The sequence below is a fragment of the Equus asinus genome, chromosome 11 (assembly GCF_041296235.1).
Source record: "Equus asinus isolate D_3611 breed Donkey chromosome 11, EquAss-T2T_v2, whole genome shotgun sequence".
In the NCBI taxonomy this organism is placed as follows: domain Eukaryota; kingdom Metazoa; phylum Chordata; class Mammalia; order Perissodactyla; family Equidae; genus Equus; species Equus asinus.
Window position 1 is genome coordinate 33,058,845 of NC_091800.1, and position 15,977 is coordinate 33,074,821.

The window sequence follows — 15,977 nt, forward strand, 5'->3', positions numbered from 1 at the left end:
AGATTTTACAAATATTTGTTGGAAGAATAAGTACATGCCTGATATTTCTTTTCTTCTTTCCAGAATCAAACAAGCTGATTAAAGAACTATAACGTGGCTCTTTTTTACAGTATTCTTCTGTAGTTTATTGTTAAGAAATAATTTCGTTATAAGATTTCTTTCCTGTTCTGCCCTCTCCCTGTTTTTTTTTTTGCTATTTGAAGAAATCAGGTATCTTAGGGAAATAATTAGTGTTTCTGTACTGGTTAAAAGTGGTCCACTAAAAAATGTAGCTGAGACTAGCATCAAAAACTTTTTGCTTGTCTTTAGATTAATCTGGAGAAAATGTCTGGCTCTTCCTTGTAGTTCTGATTTCTCCACTGAGTGGAAGGAATAATTCCCTTTCCCACTTCTTGCTTCTCCCTGGATTATTTTCTGTTCTTGTCTTTAAGTCTTGTGTACCTCACTGAGTTTTGGCTTGTAAATTGCAGTCTTATTATCAACAGAGCAACATTTTTTGCAGGTAGGATTTTAGTTTAGACTTGCCTATTCTAGGAATGTGTTTTAAAAGTTCGTATATTAACAGGTTTGTCAGCTAAAAATTATATAGGTTACTATCTAATTTTAAAAAATGAAATTTAAATGGTCAAATAAAAAATAAAGTCAAATTTAAGGATTCAAATCTGCCTTTTAAAGATTGAAGGCAAAATTATTAAACTATATGAATTTCATTTTTAAGAAATTTCAAAAGAACCAACTAAGTAGCTCTTTTGTTTAGTAAAAACCTAATTTAGGCTAGATATGTGGACAGTAGTTCATAGAGTTGTTGAATGTCCTTTTAAATGTGGGGTTTCCCATTTTTGCACCATTTCTTGGCGTATTTCTGTGTTTGAATCAGAAAATACACGCATATACGTCACTCTGAGGGTAGTCAGTAAAGCCTAGCCTACCACCAGTCAGTTCTGGCAAGTGAGTACCTCATGTAAAATTCTATAAAATGCTGAAACAGACATATGAAAACACTTATCTTTTATCATTTTAATGAAGAATTTTAGTAAGTAAATATTTTTTATTAAAACAAAATGTCCTTTGATCTTGTAGCCTAATTTGACTTTCAACACAGTGTACTCTTAATATTCTTTTACATTATGTTAGTTAATAAAAAACATACAGAAAAAATTTATATGTCTTTTGCTCTCAAGTAGCTTATAATCTTAAGAAATGGGACATAGTAAATAATTACTGAATAACATGGGAGAATAAGCTTTGTATCTGCTTCTGCTATATCATGAACATTGTTGTGATGAGCATTTGTCTTAGATCGTAGACTGTGATGCCCACTGGGAAAGGCTGTGTCTTAGACACTTGTCTCTTTCCTTTTCCTCTCCCTCACCCACCAGTGCTTGGCAGATAGGTACCTAGTGAGTGCTTGTTAAATAAATAAAAGAATACAGATAGTACTGGTAAAATTTCTGAAGGCCCTCTAGTATATAGGAAAAAGACAGTACAAGGAGAATTTTCTCTTCTTCCTTAAAGTGTTTATATTTCTAAAGGGGTTGCTTGTTTTTAATCCCAATAAACTTTATTGTTATTATTAAATTTCAATTCATTCAAAGTTGCATTAAAAATTAAAGTGAAATACAGACCCTGAGGTTACTTCTAGGTTTATCAACTTTACCTAGAAGAAGTCTGCCTTTGGATTTAGCTGTATCTATTTTCCCCCCAGATTTTCCCTTCCACTCTCCATATGTTCTTGCAATCTGAAAGGTAAAAAATTTCTCCCATACTCTTATTCTCCATTTAGAGTAGGAGAGGTCACGTTTTCTGTGTCCAGTTGTCGGGGATGAGAGGTGGTGGGAGATAGACACAGGAGAGTGGCTGAAGTTTCTTTTCATGAGTTGTAAAATAACAACCTATATTAGCTGACAGTCTCACATTTTCAATGCATAATATTTTGAGACAGAACATTAATGTTCTCATTAGATCACTAGATTAGAAGCTCCTTGAAGGCAGAAATTTTGATTTGTTTTGTTCACTGCTGTATTCTTAGCCCCTGGAACAGAGTCTGGCATATTGTAAGTACTCAGTGGATTTTTGTTTTGTTTTGTTTACTTTTTATTGAGATTGATAGTTTATAACCTTCTGAAATTTCATTTGTACATTATTGTTTGTCAGTTGTGTTGTGGGTGCACCACTTCACCATTTGTGCCCACCCCCCATCCACCCTTTCCCCTGGTAGCCACTAATCTGTTCTCTTTGTCCATGTGTTTAGGTTCAACATATGAGTGGAGTCATATAGAGATTGTCTTTCTCTATCTGGTTTATTTCACTTAACATAATACCCTCAAGGTCCATCCATATTGTTGTGAATGGGATGATTTTATCCTTTTTTTATGGCGAGTAGTATTCCATTGTATATATATACCATATCTTCTTTGTCTAATCATCAGTTGATGGGCACTTAGGTTGCTTCCACGTCTTGGCTTCTGTGAATAATGCTGCAATGAACATAGGGGTGCATGGATCATTTTGAATTGCTGATTTCAAGTTCTTTGGATAGATACCCAGTAGTGGGATGGCTGGGTCATATGGTATTTCTATTTTTAATTTTTTTGAGAAATCTCCATACTGTTTTCCATAATGGCTGCATCAGTGGGTATTTTTTGAATGAATGAATAGGTGAATGAGCATGAGCTGCACTCAGACATGTGCTCAAACTCTCTGAACACCTTGAGTATCCCTTTTACAAATATTTATCATGGACGGTCTGTGTAAGGTATGAGAGTATGGCGGTGACCATGCCAAAGTTCTTGCCCTTATTTGGTTGGCTCTCTCAATCCTTGCATCCTCATGTATTTGAAGTGAGGTGGATATTATTGATATGAAGATTATAATGACAGATATAGAAAGTACTTAGCATAGGGCCTGGTACTTGTAAAATGCTAGCTATTGCTTGCTTCTCCATATTTACTTTCTAATTTGTTATCATCTCTTAAGCTCCTTGAGGATAAGTATCCTGAGGTTTTTTTGGATCTATGCAAAAACATCAGTGGTTGTGTTAAATGTTTAAGAATTAAGTAGTTATATGTATTTTGCTTTGTAAATTGTAAAGTACTTATTAGACATCAGGTATTACTCACAAATGATATTGTACGTGAACTTTATTGTGCTATTGTACAAATTAGATATCTTTATGTTAAAGTATTTTTAAAAATCTAGTAAGTGCCTGTTACATCTACTAAGGCAACTTTGAATTCTTGAACTTTCCAAGAGAAAGGCGTAGCCATATAGCAGAAAATACCTCTAATAAAGAGCCAAGTTTAATGCATCCTTACATGGTCAACTAGACATTTTTACAGGAGCATTTTTTCCCTAAATATCACCCTGGAAGAAAATAAAGATGCCTTGAATGTTGGTGATAGCAGTCTTGATTGACTAAGAAACTTGCATGTGTCATGGGATGTCACATCTTTCTTCACTGAGTAACGAAATCAGCATCATCTATTCAAAATATTTTAATGCTAAATGACAGCGGTGTAGTGGTTAAGTTCATGTGCTCCACTTCGGCAGCCCAGGGTTCACTGGTTTGGATCCTGGGCGTAGACCTACACACTACTTATCAAGCCACGCTGTGGCAGGCATCCCACATATAAAATAGAGGAAGATGGGCACAGATGTTAGCCAGGGTCACTCTTCCTCTGCAAAAAGAAGAGGATTGGTGGCAGACGTTAGCTCAGGGCTAATCTTCCTCAAAAAAAAAAAAAGAAATCATCTACAGATGCATCTAGTTTGTATATTTCAATGTTTCATTAGTATCCAAATGGATATATGTATGGCAGTTTTGATGTTCAATTGAATAACTTGTTAGAAAGATTGTATGGTAATGAGTCACATCTTTATGGAAAATCTTATTTTCCTGTTTCTTGAACCCTCTTCCAATCCTTAGGCAAAGAACAAAAACTTGAAGCAAATTAGTTAAGTGATTTTTGTTTGTTTTAAATAAATTCGCATACCCTGGGAAGATTAAAAACCATTGTTGAGAATCTCTATTATAAGTAATTAGTGAAGAATTTAAGGAGGGAAGTATACACATTGGTGGCTGGAAGCTATCAGTGTAGCAGTCAAGCTGTGGAATGTTTGTTTAAACTGTCCTCTTCATTTTTGGGTGGTAGTTAGCAGATCCCACGTATATGACTTGCTTTGGGCTTTGTAATCATAGGGACCACACTCTGTTGCAACCTGGTTTGAAAGCCTCCAGCAACTTTCCCCTTCTTCCCAAATCAAGCCTAAATTCCACTGCCTGACTTTCAAGACTCTCCTTAATTTGGTTTTGCTTTGCTTTTTTAACCACATTTTCTACTATTTCCTATTGTCAACTCCTAGCTCTTGTCAAGCTATTAGCTATCTCCAAGCTTTACTTTGGTCAGTTTTGATCCTCTGCCTTCTTCTGTGTCTCAGCATTCACACGCACACACACTCTATATTTTACCATCTTTTCTTTCCCTATAGTCTCCCCATATCCTACCTTCTTTAGAGGTTGAATTTAGGTCCCTCGTTGTCTTTGAAGTGTTTCCTTGACCTGTTTGACCATCCCCTCTTCTGAAGTGCTGTGGTACTGACCAGCTTTATTAGCATTTAATTAAGTACTACCTTTTGGTGTTCAATTGTTGTCTCTCTTGGTCTTGTTTCCTGAACGAGATTATAAACTTCATGGGAGCAAGGTCATGCATTATCTCTTTGTATTTACCATAGTAGTGAGCTTAGGGAAAGTTCAGTAAATATTCATCAACTTTTTACCACCAAGTCAATCTGTAGAGGCATAGTTTCTTTTGAAAGTGAGTGTTGTGGGATCTTTTGATTAGCTCTGGATATACATCAGATAAACATAATAAAACTGTTTCCTATCAGAACAAACCTAATGCAAGGTTCATTGATGTACTTTAGGTAACAGTCACTGAAATGGATTAAAATGATTTAAAAATTGATTGAGAAATTATATTATAAAAATGGAAGCCCTAAAATTTTAACTATTCTGTACTATTAATCTTTATATTACTTATGACTAGTATTTAAAGTTTGCTTCTAGCTAAGATTTATACAATAGGAAGATATAAAGTTGCATGTGTAATTTATAATATTACATAGTTATATTTTAAGTATATATGTTACGGTATTATGCCCATGTCCTTCTACTTTCTTGTCTCTCATCTTGTGGTTTTGCTGCTTCTGGTTTTTTGGTGCCATTGCGTTTAGAATGTCAGATGAGTGCCAGACAGTTATGAGGATGGTTGTAGGAGGAATTCCATTTTAGGGATCTTGATGGGGAACACCAGAATTGTTTTATTATATCCAAGCTTATTTTAAAAAGTTTTCAATTATTTAAAAAAGGGACAGGCTATGAAAACAGCAGGGCATTAGGGGTCTTCTCATACATGGGAAGCAGAAGTTTTGTACACAAGGAATCTTTAAGTCCATCAAACTTGTTGACTTTGGAAAAGGTGAAAATGTTTTGCATCTTTGAATTTTATATCCTAAAGTCTGATCCCATTGGGATTTGGAAGAGGGCTCTAAAATGCCACAGAAATAAAAGATTGTGATCATCCAAGAATATGTGAGAGATCTGGGTTGAGCCTGGCAGTGAGCACAGACAGCCTGGGAAAGGGTAGTATATCCAGGGTCCTGGGGGGGTTGGGGCAGGGCTGACTTTGGCTTCTTTAATACTAGGGTGGGGTAGGGGCCATGAGGGACTATAAAATGCAGAAATGCTGGGATACCTGTTTTTGAGATGAGGGTGAAGAGTAGTAAAACAGTGACAGGTGTACTTTTCTTTAAAAAAAGAAACTTAAAAAAAGTTTTATTTGTTTGTTTATTTATTGGTGGTAAAATTGTCCCTGAACTAACATGTGTTGCCGGTCTTCCTTTATTTTGTATCCGGGACGCCACCACAGCATGGCTTTATGAGTGGTGTTTAGGTCTGTGCCTGGAATCCGAACCCGCAGACCCTGGGCTGCCAAAGCAGAGCAGGCGAATTTAACCACTGCAGCACTGGGCTGACCCCCAGGTGTACTTTTAAGTTTGATCCATAGAATATTCCCGTTCACTCTTCCAGGCCAAGTGTTCAGATATCCTGTTTTACAAATCTGGCTGGTCGTGTCTTTCTCAATACCTTTTGTGGCAACATGAAAAGCCCTGTTAATGGATTTGAAGTTTTTCCTATAGGCAGTGGAAACCACTGATTAGTTTTAAATAGAGAAGTGAGTTGATCATATTTTCATTTTTGGTAAAGTACTCCCACTGCAGGGTGAAGAACCACAAGGGGAGTAGAATAAAGAATAGTAAGAACCCATCAATTGAATACATGGAGCAGCTGTCACCTAATAATGCAACCCATGGCCATTAAGCTATCTAAATGACCTTTAAATTTTGCTTTCAGCTGATGGTGTGTCTGTTTGTAAGAGTACGACTTCTTATGACAGAATACAGTTTCTTCTAGAAGACTGTTGTGCAATGTGGGAGTTGGAGATGCGGGGAGACTGTCACATAGCAAAATCTCCTGGGGGACTTTTAGACAGAATATCCCTGGCTTTTCTCCTTCAATTTGGGCCATAGTGAAAGACTGTTACTGATGGGAATCTGCTGTGTTCTCAGATGGGGGAACCATTGCACTAGAGTATATCTTCTAAGAAGATGAAAATACTAACCAGGGGAATGAACAACCACAGAAATGAAACAGAATTTCCTTGCGAGTTGATTCTTGTTTGTTATAGAAATTTTTTAACTGCCCAAACAGGTTTTGCTGATAAGCACACTTTACTCTGTTTGTGTTCCCTGGATACGTGTGTTTTTGTCAGAGTTCAGATTTTGGATGCTGGAGGAAAGAAAATTCCTTCAGTTAGTTTATTTGCATAATAAGATGCACCAATTAATGACATTTTGACATTAATTGACCACTTTCAGCCTTTTTGAGAAAGGAAAGAAGTTAAACTTTTTTCATGATTAAAGTTAAAACAATATCCGATTACTGTTGGATATTTCTCTTGGTTTTAAATTCTCTTGTTTTCAGAACATGCTCAGAAAAAGGGTTAATCTTGAGACCACAGGTGTGGACAGGTCTAGGTATGTGATCTGTTTGGCTGTTTTGCAAGGTGCTATAAATGCTGCCTGAGTGTAATCTGACACCAGCTAGACCCAAGTGGCCAATGATGGAAAGTGGAGAACAATGTGAAAGAACTGGAATTTCAGGTCTGGGTAGTGAGTAATTGCAGTCTGCCCTCAGAGTCCTGGAGCTGTTCATCTGGGTGTCATCAAAAAGGCAGAAGTCAGCCTGTTCGGCCTGATTGTATTGACTTTGCATGTTTTTTTACCTTAATGTGGTTGAAGCTAAGGTGAGCTTATTCAGGTTTCCAAGGCCTACTTCAGCATTTCATGTCACCAGAAGCCTGACAAAAAAGATCTATTTGTGCTTCATTCACACGAAAATGAAACTGTATATTTTTTTTGGAAGAAGATGGTGATTAGCCCTGAGCTAACTACTGTCAGTCCTTCTCTTTTTGCTGAGGAAGCCTGGCCCTGAGCTAACATCCATGCCCATCTTCCTCTACTTTATACATGGGACGCCTACCACAGCATGGTGTGCCAAGCGGTGCCATGTCCGCACCTGGGATCTGAACTGGCGAACCCAGGGCCTCTGAGAAGTGGAACATGTAAACTTAACCGCTGTTCCACCAGCCTGGCCCAAAACTATGCTTTTGAAAAAGTTCTAGGTACTTCCCTCTCCCCCACTTGCAGTGAAAGATCGTAAGACAGTATAGCTACTTAAAAGATATTGTTGGTGGGGCTGGCCAGGTGGCACAGCGGTTAATTGGGCACGTTCTGCTTATTGGCGGCCCAGGGTTCACCAGTTCGGATCCCAGGTGTGGACATGCCACCGCTTGGCAAAAGCCATGCTGTGGTAGGCGTCCCACTATAAAGTAGAGGAAGATGGGCATGGATGTTAGCTCAGGGCCAGTCTCCCTCAGCAAAAAGAGAATTGGCAGTAGTTAGCTCAGGGCTAATCTTCCTCAAAAAAAAAAAGATATTGTTGGTAATATATGTGGTATTGTATGGATTCCAAGAACACATACTTTTAAACTTTTTTCTAAATTTTAAAAAATTCCTTGAGTATTTGAAATAATTTAAATTAAAAGGTTGGGGTATAGAAATGTTTTCTTTTTTAAATTAAATTATGGGAACCTTGAACGCAGTGGGGAATAGTTTGTTCCTCTTGTGACATTAACTTGTATTTTTTTCCTTTTCTATTTTGTGTATAGAGTACATGATTTAGAGAGGACTATATAGTGAGATTTGTTTTACAATTGGTGTTTTTTTCCTTATTCAGTAGGAACTGAGAGACTATTCTTGTGTGGGAAAGTTCAAATCTGGTTACTTAACTGTAACTACATTTTGGTGTGTTTATTTTTTCCATATCCACATTTTTTAAAATGTAAATGGTAGTAATAGTGTATTCAAAGAACTAGCAAGAAAAATGTCAGTAACAGTTTATTTTAAAGTATTTTAATGAGTTACCAAGTTGTGGTAGCTTTATAAAAAGGCTTACCTAATGTTTCCTTTTCCACTTTTTAGGCTCAGTGAAGGTAAAGCAAGATGGTATGGTATACAGCTTGAGAAAGAACAATAGTAGTAAAACTTTAAAATTTAAAGCAATAGTAGAAAAACCTACAAACTCCTCTTCTTCAGTTGTTCCAGGTAAAAACATAATTGAAAATGATTTACCAGGTATCAACAGGTTGTGAGGAGGGGCCGGCCCGGTGGCCGAGTGGTTAGGTTTGCGTGCTCTGCTTCGGCAGCCCAGGGTTTCACTGGTTTGGATCCTGGGCACGGACCTCGCACTGCTCCTCGGGCCATGCTGAGGTGGCGTTCCCACATGCCACAACTAGAAGGACCCCCAACTAAAACACAGCTGTGTACTGGGGGGCTTTGGAGGGAAGAAGGAAAAATAAAATCTAAAAAAAAAAAAAAAATTAAGAGGTTGCAAGGAATAGTACCTTTGCTACAGGTGTTTGTGTAAGGGATTTTTAATTTTTCCAGATATTTTGCTAAAGAAAAGTACTAATGACGTCCTATGAATGTAGATATGGGGCCTAAGTAGAGAACTGGGCTGGGAATCTGGGCCTCTCTTGCTTTCTTGGCTGCTAACTGTGTGATTTTGGACAAGTCAGATTGCTCTAGGCCCAAATTCTGTAGCTATTCAGTGAACGCATTGTTCTGGGTAATCCTTAGATCGTTTTTATCTCTAAAACCATGTGGTTTCACACTTCTTAAAAATGGGTAGGCCCTTGGAAGATTGCATAATTTATCTTGATACCGCTGATTTATTATTTTCATTTCTGCTGGGAGCTAATATAAAGTATTCTACCTACCGTATTAGAAAACAAATGAAAAGGCCTAACTTTGGTGTATTACACAAGAATTCCACTCATTACGGTTTGTGGATTTATTGCTTGCTTCTCATTTCTAATTTTCACAGCTTTTCTTTTCTCTTACTTTTCTTTAATTTCTATTGTATTTCTTCTAACGTACTGTTTTTTCCAAATATACTTGCTTTTCTTATGATGGGTATATGTATATGTTGAAAAGGACCATTTGTTAGTTTACCACTTCATATAAAAATACTTCCTGTTCAGGTACTTGGCATCTGGGATTACTACAGAATTCCAGTACTTTACATACTCCCAACCCTATAAACATTTATATGCACATGAACGCAAACACTATCTGAATGTGTCTTAAAGGTAGTCACTTAAATTCAATGTAGTCACTCAGCCACCGCATTCCTCTCAGCTGGTGGATTTTACCTTCTTTGGGCCAGAATTGTCTAATATAAAATGTTTTTGTTTGATTGGTTCCCTTTATCATTTTTTGTACTGAGTGTAATGAGTTGGTGGCCTGGTAACTTCCAAAGGGTATCAGTGATTCTTTTTTTTAAATATTGTTATGAATTAATGGGTTTTTAGATCCTCTACCTAAAACGCTTTTGAAGGAAACAGATTTGCATTCAATCAGGGGTGAAGAAGACAAGTGTGAGAGGTATGAAAACCTGATTTTGACTATCACATTTTTATGATACCTGAAATCTTTTATAATAAGCAAAAATTAACTTTTTTTTTAAAGATTGACACCTGAGCTAACAACTGTTGCCAGTGTCTTTTTTTTCTTCTTCTTCTTCTCCTCCCAAAAGCCCCCCAGTACATAGTCGTATATTCTAGTTGTCAGTGCCTCTAGTTGTGCTATGTGGGACGCTGCCTCAGCATGGCCTGATGAGTGGTGCCATGTCTGCACCCAGGATCCAAACCAGCAAAACCGTGGGCCACTGAAGCAGAGCACATGAACTTAACCACTTGGCCGCGGGCCTGGCCCCAAAAATTAACTGTTGAGTTGGTTGTAGTAGCCAGTAATGTGGCTGAGAGATTTGTGTTTACAGTCAGTAAATTAATTTTGTTTGGAACAGGAGCATAATGAAACTTTGTGCTAAGGGAAGCTTGCCAGACAGGGTTGAGTCCTAGGCTTGAAGCAACTGGATTTCTCAAGTAGGTGCCGAATGGAATAGAATTATACTTTTGTTGATAGTGGGCTATGATGTTCTTAGAGTCTAGCAAATAGCTGTGGTAAAGGAGACTCCAGGGAGTATGGAAATGAGACTTAAGGAATAATTAGTTGTCTGGCATGCACCTGTTAGATAATATAATGAAGCTAATGTTTATCGAGTAAAATTTACGTGCCAGGCATTCCGCACGTGTATTTTGCATCTCATCTTCACAACAACTCGATTTTGGTGTTATTTACCATACCCATTTTACAGAATGAGGTAACTGTGGGTTAGATGTATTTTACAGAAAGAGGAGACTGACACTAAGTAACTTGTCCAAGGTCATAGTTCAGAAGATCCAAACCCAAGTGGTCTGACTCCAGAGCCTGTCCTCTTCACTGTTTTGCTTGCTTTACTGTTTTACCTTAAATCTGATGCTTATTTTGGTGATATGAGGTTAGGAACCTCATTGCTGAGCCATTCTGTGGCATATCTCCTTGAAGAATATGTTCTGACCCAGTTGAAAGACACGAGAGCCAACCTAGGGGGTTTTTATTATTTGATGGATACCCTGCTAGATGACCTCTCAAAACTGTGCAAATAAATTAACTGTTTATGTCTTTGTGTTAAATGAACAATTTTCACTTTTCATTTTCTTTGTTATTTTATAAAGACTAAGCGACACTTTGAAAGTGAAATGTATTTGAGAACTATTAATGCAGCAGAGTGTTCCTGAATATAATAGACATAGCTAATGGTTAGTAACTTTAAACAAGTTTTAAATTTACTGGAGACCTTATAATTTGTTAGGGTAAGGCGGAGGCCTTTTTTCTTAATCTGAGTACCCATATTTTTCCATACTAGAGCAAATTTGAGGAATAAAATGATAAGTTCAGTTTGGGACGTGTTTTGAGATACTGCCATGGACTTATCTAATAGTTTATCTAATAGTTTAGGATTTGGAAGTCAGGAGCTGAACTAGAGATGGAGATTTGTGTTTTTTCCAATTTGATGTATGTATTTACTTAGAAATCTGTGTTCTAAGCCATTACGGAATAAAGGATTTGGGTAGATTTAGAGGCACAGCTGTATATTGTAGTCCTGGACAGAGTCCTGATTTAGGAGATGAGAATATTAGTTGCAGTTCTGTTACACTTTCAGACTGTGAGACCTTGAGCACAAGGACTCAATTTACTCATGAAAAATTGAATCGTTAATCTAGATATTCAGTCTCATCTATTATGGAACAAATTTTAGTACCCCAGGTCTTTGTTGTTTAAGTACTTCTAATATGTATGGGTGATACCTCTGGATTGGGAATCATAAATTTCTTCCTAAAACCCTCCTTGCTGCCATAGGCTGTATAACTACTGAGATAAGAGGAATGAGTGGGAAAGAGTGAAAGAACACAGAGGATCAAAGGCCTTATTAAGTGAGTAAAATAATTCTAAAGCTTTTCTTTCCACATTTCCAGTTTATGAACTTGTGTATAGAAATGAGCAATAGCTACCCACCAGCGTAAAGGTATCTCTTTCTATCCTAAGAAATGGCTTAATGATCATGGGCAGTCATTTCAGTTTGGGTTCATTGTTGTTGGTTGTTAGTGTGTACTGTAAGTGTGGATATGTTGATTGCTTGTCCTTATATTTGAGATTTTTGAAAAACATTTATTAAAGCACAATAGCAATGTAGAAGTGCTAAGTAAGAAAAGGTACATGATCATAATGGAAAAGAAAGTGAAAATCAACTTTCCATAGATGTGTTCACATTGGTCATTGATACAGTGTTGCTTTGTATTTAAGAACAAATGGATTTTGGAGTAGTCTTTTGAAATCTAACCTTTTACAGAGAAACTTCTGTATCAGGAAATATCTTTCAGGGCTGGCCTGGTGGCATAGTAGTTAAGTTCATATGTTCTGCTTCGGCGGCCCGAGGTTTGCTGGTTCGGATCCCGGGTGTGGACATGGCACCGCTTGGCAAGCCATGCTGCAGTAGGCTTCCCACATATAAAGTGGAGGAAGATGGGCATAGATGTTAGCTCAGGGCCAGTCTGCCTCAGCAAAAAGAGGAGGATTGGCAGCAGATGTTAGCTCAGGGCTGATCTTCCTCAAAAAAAACAAAAAAAAAAGGAAATATCTTTCGATTCTGGTCATACTTTCTTACTGTGGTTTTTCAAGTTTAGGATAATGGTTTTCTTTTTATCAAAAGTACTACAGTCATTCTTTATAAAGAATATATGTATAAATAGCTTAAATATCTAATGATAGACTTTTAAAACAATATCTGTCATTATTAATGTAATCCTTTTATCATTACACACAGGGCACACAGGTTTGGTAGGTACAGAAGAAATTTTAGGCAATGGTTACTTCCCCAAAGAGTTTTTGCTCTAATTATCTTGGTGCCTGGCACATTGCTTGGCAAATAATAGGCACTCAAACATTTATTCAGTTGATTTAGGGGAACATCATTTTAAATGTGAGACAATGTATAGTTAGTGGTAACCTGGTATGGGCAATCAGTGCTGTATTTCTGAAGGGAGTGATCCATATAGGTCGAGCCATAGAATTTGGGAGGCTTTGTGAAAGAAATGGGACTTGAGCATTGAAGAATTGAAAAGATGTGAATGGGTGCTGAGAAGTAGGAGAGGTATTCTGGGAATGGGGAATAATAGAAGAGAGGTAAGAATGAATGTAGTTTGTGTAGAGGACCATAAGAAGGCAAGCCTAGTATAGAAGAATTGAGATGGGTAATAATTGAAGGGAAAAGATTATAAGTGACATTTGTCCAAGGCCAAATTTGTGTCTTATGTTTATATCTGTCTGTGATCAATTTAGGTCAAAGCCTTTTTTTTCCCCTCTAGATATGGAGCATTGCTCAAAAACTATCTGAATGTGCTAAAAATAAAAATGTTTTCCCAGCATTGGAGTTGAGCTCATTATTAAAAGGGATGGAGTGAATGTGGGAAACTGCTAGGTTTGAATTTAGTTTAGTGAATAGAAATATAACCTGAATTGAATTCTTAACCCTTATTTTATGTTGATTTCCAGTTAGGGAAATCACAGTCATCCATGATGGCCCCTAGGGTCCAGAATATATAGGGAATTGGCTTTACTGAAATTAGGAAATCGAGTATGTGATTTGGCTAGCACATACTAGCTGGATTTGAGTTTTCCGGGAAACTGATCACCAGCTCAACTTCATTCCTGAACTTGTGTCTTTAAAATTAAAATTGTAAATGCTGTTTCAAAGAACGGGATGTTGTTTAATGTGATTATTTTAATAATCTTTGTCTTTTCATGTCACATTTATGGCCATAACCATATGATGCAATATTTAATAAAATCATGATAAACTCAAATTAAATTTTTCCTTTTTCTTTTGTTAGTAGTAACTTTTTTTTTAAATAAGCAAACATCTTTGGCAGGCACTTTTTAAACTTTTCTCCCTCCACTGTGAAATTGTTTTCACTCTTAAGTTGCGTTTCTGTTTTTCTACTATTGTAAAGTGCCGTTCTTTGCATGTTCTAATTTGCCATGACGTGGTCAAGTGCTGTTTCCTTCCTGTTGCTTGCAAGCCTGTGCTAGAGATAAGGATACATTTCAGTGCATTAAAAAAGAAGCCACTGAAGACAGGCTTAAGCATGGTAAAGCATTTTCCTTATCAGAAAACTTTTTAAAGAACAGAAAGAGTGGGCTTTAATTTCTGCTTATTTTTAAAACCTCTTAAAATAGTACTTACTAAACTTTAAATGTATTAGACAGATTTTAAATCCTTATCTATATATTAGGCCTAACAGGGATACTGTCTGAATATTTATATTAGGACAAAAATATACATGATGAAATTACTGACGGAGTAGCAGTTCCTATGTATGTGGTATGCTGGGTTAGTGGAAGGAGGAAATCATTTATATATCCTTTATTGCAGTTAGAAACCTACTTATGGCTGGGTGGGTTTTTTTTTTTAGTATTCGGTACTTTGTAGTTTAAAGAGAGGGGGAGAATGGCTTCATTTTCAGTAATGAGAGGTGATCTTATCTTAGCAGGAGTGAAGTCTTCAAAGAAAATATATGTCTATCTTTAAAAAAAAAATCCTATATTCCTTAGTCATGTTGATTTTGTTTAAAAACATTAACAAAAAAATACTTTGGAGACACTGCCCTTACTATCAGCTGTTATATTCTAAATGGGTATGGTTGCTTTCTTATAACTAACTTAAGCTTTATGTTTTTCAGGCCAAGAAGTTCTAGAGAAGAAAAATTTCAGAAATATTGCCTCAGTTTGAGTACAATATCAGTGAACCAAGAAATTTGAAGAACCTTTCCTAAAGAAAACCTGGATATCCAGTACCTTCACAGACTTAGCTGAGGGTTTTTACCCAGAGTGGTCACCGGACTCTGCTGCCTGATATTCGAACCTGTTTGGAATTTTTCTCATGTGGATCTAAGGGGAATGCTTTATTATGGCTGCTGTTGTCCAACAGAACGACCTAGTATTTGAATTTGCTAGTAACGTCATGGAGGATGAACAACAGGTAGGAGACTCAGGGAAAATTGGATTTTAATAAGTTTATTATGATGATTTTTCTATTTGTATCAGAAAATTATTTACTTTAGAAGACAGTAGGAGAAACTTTGTTAATGTGAAAATTTAGATATTAAAAATTTGGAGGTAATGTGATCTTGTGTGTTAAGTACTAGTTAATTGATTAAGAAAGAATTTCATCTCTAGCTTTGATGTGGTAACAGGGAGGTAGTACTTTTGGGGTTAGCTTGTTTTTCTGTAAAGTGAGACTTAACAGTGAATACCTTAAGTAATTATTTCAAAGTACTATGAAAAGTTCTAGAGGACAGACTAATAAGATGTAAAATTTTTTATAGCGTAGGACTGGTGATTGTAATAGTTTCTTATGATTATACAGTTTTAATGTATGTGGCTAATTAATATTTATAACCCTGGCTATTTATTCAAGTGGAGGAAAAGATGTTAGCAGTCCCCTAACCGTATATCATTTTAGTCCAAAGCATGTGACTGTGAGGAAGTTACTTCTCTAGATCTAGATTTCGTCATCTGTTGAATGAGGGGATTGAACTGAAGAATTTCTAAATTGGCTTTCATTTAATTTATGCAAGATGTGCAAATTGCTGTTTCTAGAATGTGAAAAAGATCCGTGAGATACTGAGAAAAGGATCTAAGTTAATTTCAGTCCCCCACTCCTGCCCCTTTTAGGTGGGGAGGCTAGGGCTTCTTGGGACTTTATAATTTACTTCATTTTAAAGAGGTTATTTGGGCATGTAAGACATGATGTGAGAGAAATTATGTGTTAGAGAGACTCAGTGTACTGGGAAAAATATTTTGAGGAGCAGTAGATTTAAAATATGCCTAATAAAGTTGTTTTATATATTGAAATA

At 36.6% G+C, this 15,977-nt stretch overlaps 1 protein-coding gene across 10 annotated transcripts in view; it reads left to right on the forward strand.

Annotated features, from left to right (window-relative positions):
- ELF1 (E74 like ETS transcription factor 1) overlaps positions 1–15,977 on the forward strand; it is a 108,179-nt gene that overhangs the window by 48,215 nt on the left and 43,987 nt on the right. For 6 of the 10 annotated variants that reach the window (XM_014854849.3, XM_070480862.1, XM_070480861.1 and 3 more), the window contains exon 2: positions 14,802–15,100. In XM_014854849.3, coding sequence (XP_014710335.1) covers positions 15,029–15,100 — 72 coding nt within the window. In that variant the 5' untranslated portion in view covers positions 14,802–15,028. Of the gene's footprint in view, positions 1–8,606; positions 8,725–14,116; positions 14,211–14,801; positions 15,101–15,977 lie in introns of those variants that run through there. The other 4 variants (XM_070480860.1, XM_070480865.1, XM_014854848.3 and 1 more) reach the window with 2 other exon arrangements.